Here is a 6000-nt window from a genome sequence, read left to right on the forward strand (position 1 = left end):
CACTCAATAGAGTGTTTGTTAGAAACTGTCTCCAAAGACACCTGCTACCTTGGGCAATACAGAGGGGTGAGGGGGAGAATATAACTGGGAAAATACTGCTTCAGAGGATTTGAGACACTAAAATCCAATTGGAGCAAAGACAAATCCAAATTCTAAGACTCGAGTGGGATTAGACACTTGAAGTAGGGATCATAGTGTGAGAATTTATGGGATACATCATTGATTTGTGGTCGGCTCTGTGGCTGTTTTTACTGTAGTATGCCTTGTGGACCACCCACAGTCCTCTTGGCTCCAGTAAAAAAAAAAAATGAATTTACTGCTGCTAAAAGATTTTACTGCTGCTTACAAAATTTACTTGCTCATACTGAATTGCTCATACTGACTCTCATCTGCCTGAACATGTGATGTAATACCAGCTGGAACAACCGTTATGACTACATATTTGGAGAATTATCCCCACTGAGAGTTTGCGAAGGGGATATCATCGTGGGATATCAACTCCCCCCAAACCCAGCAGTACACCAGTAAACCATTATCCTTCGATGAGCTTAAAGCCATAAACAGATGGACAAAATCCCACTACATTTTCAGAAATCTAAGATAAAAATGATTAATTGAAGACCTCGCTCTGGACATATTTTTAACTGACTGAGCCTTTAAACAAAGTAGACCCAATGTACCTTGGCTGTGCATGCATTGTGCAGTGACTAGGAGGGAGTATTATGTCTTGTAACCGCTGACACTGGAAGCCGATGCGGGGAGACTTAGGGCCCCAGCAGTCTTACTACCACTGCTCTAGGCACAGCCCGACAGCATAGGCTTAGACCTGTCTGACAAGGCTGACTCCTGAGGCTAACTAACATGTTGCCAAATGACTAGAGACACAGAGGAATACATTACCAATTTACAGGTGTAGGATCTTAATTTGACCACTATCGTGGCAGCAAAAAGAATCCTGCAGCAACAGGATTTTAACGTTTAGTCCATAATATTGCTTGATCGGTGGTTAGGCTATTAGCTGGCCAAAATTAGGCTACATGAAAAGTGCAATACTGTTAATATAACCATGTGTTAATGGGGGTTTTCAGTGAACTTAAGTAAATCACAAAGCTTATCTGCATTTCCTGCGGTGCAGGAAAATTCTCAACAACAAAAGACTGATCAAATTAAGATCCTACACCTGTTTTTAAAAAGACAAATACACTTTATTTAACCATCTTATACACACTGAAGAAGTAGACATATCAATATGTTTATATGATGGTAGTAATTGATTACTTGTATGTGCATTACTTAAAACCATTTTTATGCCATTAGCATTGAAAGCAAGTCTAAGAAGCGGTAGATCTGTTCTATGTGCGCTATTCCTATGCTTCCCGTCCTTATGTTTTGTTTTTGCATCTTTTACTTTTGGCTTTGTACACCAGCTTCAAACAGCTTAAAATACATTATACCATAGCATTGTTGTATACTCGTTTCTGATTGGCTAGAAAGGCATTCTAGAATAGACATTAAAACGAGATACCGGGACAGTTGGAAAAGATATCGGGACAGTTGGAAAATATATTGTGACACCTTGCAATCATGACGTAATAAGCGCATATACATGCAGACCGTACTTGCTACAAAGGTACAGAAAGCTAAACCAAAAACCATACATTGTAAAAGCAGGTCCAACGAAGAAAAATGTAGCTATCTAGCATTGATTTGTTTTTGCAGAGACATATTTTTTTGGAGCATCTGATGACCTAACGTGTTGAGTGATGAACATTAATTTATATGGTCCCTACTGTTGCAGTCATGATGCAACTGGCGCTATGCTGTCAAATCCTTTCACGTTGGTAGTTTGACCAGCTGTTTTCAGCAACTGATATTATTGAATTTGGTTGTCATATTGGCAGGTTTGCTAGCAACAAACTATTTAGCTAGCTTCTAGCCTAGTGTTTGATATGCAGTGTGATCTCCTCGTAATGAACAGTGTCTAGTGTCCTGACGAGAAGGCAAACATTTCTAGCTATTCAAGGCAAAGTCTGGCATTATCATTGTTATGGTTGTATCCAAATGAATGTCAATAGAAAGCTACTTTGCTGTTATTCTGGCTGCAGAGGTTGTGACTGTGTTAGCCGTAGCTAGCTGGCTAGCTAGCAAGCAAGGGATAAGAACGTTGCCAGCAAGCATGGCAACAGAATATAAAGAACAAACGACTGGGTGGCTTCCATCAATATCGAACTAATGGAACGAACGCCTGGGTCGCGTCTCTAGCAACCAAAAGATGAGAAAGTATGAATTTGCTTATATAAATTAAAATATCAACGCTTATTTATTTATTTTCATTCAATGTGTGCTTATAGTATTGTTTTCTATGGCAACTGTGGTATAAGCGGGATAAACAGCTTAAACAAACGCAACGGAATAAACTTTGCTGTTATTCTGGCTGCAGTGGTCGTGACTGTGTAGCCGTAGCTAGTTGGCTAGCTAGAAGTAATCAAGGATAAGAATGTTGCTACTGAGCATGGCAATGGAACATAAAGAACGAACGAGAGGGTCACCTCCATATATATCAAACTAATCGAACGAACGAACGGGTCGCGTCTCTAGAAACCAAAAGATGAGAAAGTCTGAATTTGCTTATAAAAATATCAATGAAAACAAGAATGTATACCGGTAAACGTGTGCTTTCACATTGTTTTCTTTGGTAACTGTGGTAAAAATGGGATAAACGACTCCGTTCTGTACAATACATTGGAAAAATTAACTCTGCAAAGAGCCTTGTCCTGCTGTACAGAACGTTGGCGTTTAAATTAGGCTAACTATTAGACTTTTAGCAACCAGGAAATGGCAGAGCAATTTCTGCATATTGCACCTTTAATAAATGTAGCCATGTATTACCTAGAGTAAGTCTAAAATCCACCAGAAGTCAAATCTTCTGACCTGACTTACAGTAGGCTAACTGCTGTGTCAACACACTGTCCTCATTTCACTCTTCAACAACACCTGCACAGACAAAAGGAGGTTTTGTAATTGATTAACTGCAATTCAACACAGCAGACTGTGGTAGACTGTTAAAGTGGAATCCCAGTTAGCCTAGCCTACTGCTTCGAGATGTTTTCTGATGTCATGGGTAGCTTAATATGGGTTTTGCATTGCAACTAATGTTATAATAGGGAGTAGAAGCAAAGGTTTGACATTCACTGAAATTATCAAGCAAGATTACATCTCGTTCCATCCGCTTCCACATTCTGATCTGCTGAAGACATTTGTCATTTTCTGGCTTCCTTCTCAGGTTGGCATTTATTGTAATTAATCTTGCCCTGGAGGCAGCTCTGCAGAGTGGTCACTAGCTGGCACAGCCACAAAGTCATAAAATCTGTAACTGTAACCTTAACCTTAACCACACTGCTAAACATTTCAAAATACATTTTCATGAATTTGTACAATATAGGCAATTTTGACTTTGCAGCTGGCCCATCTAGCGGAAATACCTCAGTTCTGTATCCAGGGAAAGATTCATGACAATAAAGGTCAACCTTAGCTTCTGTCCACTTAATTCTGGTAACAACAACATTCTGCTATAGTAAAAAAATATGCCCCCCAATCCCCAACATAAAAATGATTTTCACATTACCCTCCCCTTGTACTGTAGAAAAATAAATGCCCCCCCCCCCCCCCCCACCTCATTGAATTAACTCAAAATAAATATTATGACCACAAATAACAATAACTGTAGTGACCCTGTGTTTATAAAGTAAAATATGGACTTTTCCACTTCAGCATGCTTTTGTGGCACAGTTGATGACAGGCAGGGCAACTGTGCCAATGCACCACACTACCAATGAGCAAAGCATAACTGCATACCAATTACCCACTTCAAGCGCTTCAACATCATGGCTGGCGTTTTCAACACCACAATCAAATAGACTATGTCAATCACGATAAACAGAAAATATATCCCTCCCTACCTTGTGCCCAGTATCGAAGGCCTGGCTTGACAATCTCCGAATGTCATTAACGCTTTTTGGTGTTTTGTAACAGACATCTCTTTCCATTCATCAATGTCCAGTGCACCGTTTGGATGCTGGAATTATACTAAAGTGGACGAACGTGCGCAGGTAGCCTACAGGAGACTTAGGTTAGGTTCTAGGTGAGGGAGGAATAGCCGCTCAGATCGGAGAGGATGCAGAGCGCGCGTTAAGCTTTCCTGAAAAACTGCCAAAGCTATTGTGCTTGCTCCATAATATCGGTATTATCTCCATAAATTAGGCTACCATATACTATTTGAAAATCGCAAAATAACTCAGTTAACAATCACTGTATCTGTCTACTGCGTTTACCTCTTGCATAACATGACAACCAGGGCGTATTTAGTAGCCTAGAGTATTTTGCCACATCCCGTATTAAAACATGTAACTTTGACGGGAAAGAAATTTTCATTCTTGCCACATATAGCCTAATCTGTTTTAGCGGATGTCATTTGATTTACAGAAATCCACCCAGACATAAAGCATAGCCTACTTCCTCTCGACTATCTCCATCCAAAAAATTGCGCTCCTCTACTCACCTTTCACAAGCTGCGGGACAGCGGCGCTCAAGCAGAGGGCAATGAATACGAGTAATGGTCCCATCCTCTCTCAAATAGCAGGTTTCACTTCCAAGGTTAAGGAATGTGGGAAAATCACGAAGCAAAACAACAAAAGTTCTTCCTCTCACCGAGCCACAGGGCTAGTCTCTGACGATATAAGCCTAGAACAACCTCTTCGACTGGCAGTGGTAAGTCCTCTTATTTTCCGAAGAGAGTCACGGACGGTACCGCACTAGCCTACCTGGAATGCCGAGTGTTGAAACAAGTGGCAGTGCCAGGGGTCCGCTACCTGCCTTCCCCTCTCCGCAGTGATGCGCGATGTGCTGTGATAGCCAAGAGAGATTGTGCGTGTGTGCTGTCCCAGTAGACGGTTTCACTGAGAGTGCGCGTGAGTGTCAGGGAGTGTGTGTGTGCGAATGTGTGAAAACACTGGAGGATGAGGAGCGCGCAGTACACGGTCGGTCACAGCAATCCGACTGGGGCGCTGTCTCACTGATAGAGACAAACCCATGCTCCTCCCCACACGTGCTGATACTGCTAGGCTAAAGGCTACGAAGCACCGCCAAATTCAGAAGGGTGGGATCTAGATTTTATTATCAGCCACACTTCTCCCCCTTCTCGTTTTTTCCGCCTGACCTCTGGGAGAACTGGCTATGCCACTGAAATAAAACAGGTCCCTCAATTTAGCTGCTCCCAGCTCCAATTTTAGGCTAATGTCTTCTGGAAAGCAGTTCAATTCCAGATCTCAGCTGACATGCATATCTGTCCAGGTTCCTATTGGAGGGTTGGTTCTGAACTTCTGGAATTGTATATGCTTAGGCCAGGGGGTCTCCTCATTTGAATTCGCAGACTTTCTTATTCATCCAAATGATTCCACAAGCTTTCCTCTCATCAGAAGCATCTTCTCTGATGTAAGAAGTTACACTTCATGAAATCATATGCCTATGGGCAGATCTATCATTTGCATTACATTTTAGTCATTTAGCAGATGCTCTTATCAAGAGTTCATCCATCTTAAGATGGCTAGGTGAGACAACCACATATCACAGTCATAGTAGGCTTTTTTCCTCTTTAAAAGTAGCTATCAGCAAAGTCAGTGATTTTTTTCTTCAAAGATACTTTTTCAAGAGGTGGGGTTTCAGATGTTTTCGGAAGATGGGCAGGGACTCAGCAGTCCTGACTTTGGGAGGGCTAAAATACCAGAGGTGGCAGAACAGAGTTTTCGGGTTGGGGTGTAGGGTTTGAGTTAATTTGAGTTTTTTCTAATTCGTCACTCTGTGTATAATGTACACTGAGTATGCCAAACATTAGGAACATCTTCCTAATATTGAGTTGAAAGCGTTCCACAGGGATGCTGGCCCATGTTGACCCCAATGCTTCCCAAAGTTGTGTCAAGTTGTCTGGATGTCCTTTGGGTGGTG

The 6000-nt window shown here is 41.6% G+C and overlaps 1 protein-coding gene across 1 annotated transcript in view; it reads right to left on the bottom strand.

Annotated features, from left to right (window-relative positions):
- The window catches only part of LOC121585229 (EGF-like repeat and discoidin I-like domain-containing protein 3), a 214043-nt gene extending 208954 nt beyond the window's left edge, over positions 1–5089 (bottom strand). The window contains exon 1 of the mRNA XM_041901673.2: positions 4559–5089. Coding sequence (XP_041757607.1) covers positions 4559–4622 — 64 coding nt within the window. The 5' untranslated portion in view covers positions 4623–5089. The remainder of the gene's footprint in view (positions 1–4558) is intronic.
- Between the last annotated feature and the right edge of the window lie 911 nt (positions 5090–6000).

This window comes from Coregonus clupeaformis, chromosome 16, assembly GCF_020615455.1.
Source record: "Coregonus clupeaformis isolate EN_2021a chromosome 16, ASM2061545v1, whole genome shotgun sequence".
In the NCBI taxonomy this organism is placed as follows: Eukaryota; Metazoa; Chordata; class Actinopteri; order Salmoniformes; family Salmonidae; genus Coregonus; species Coregonus clupeaformis.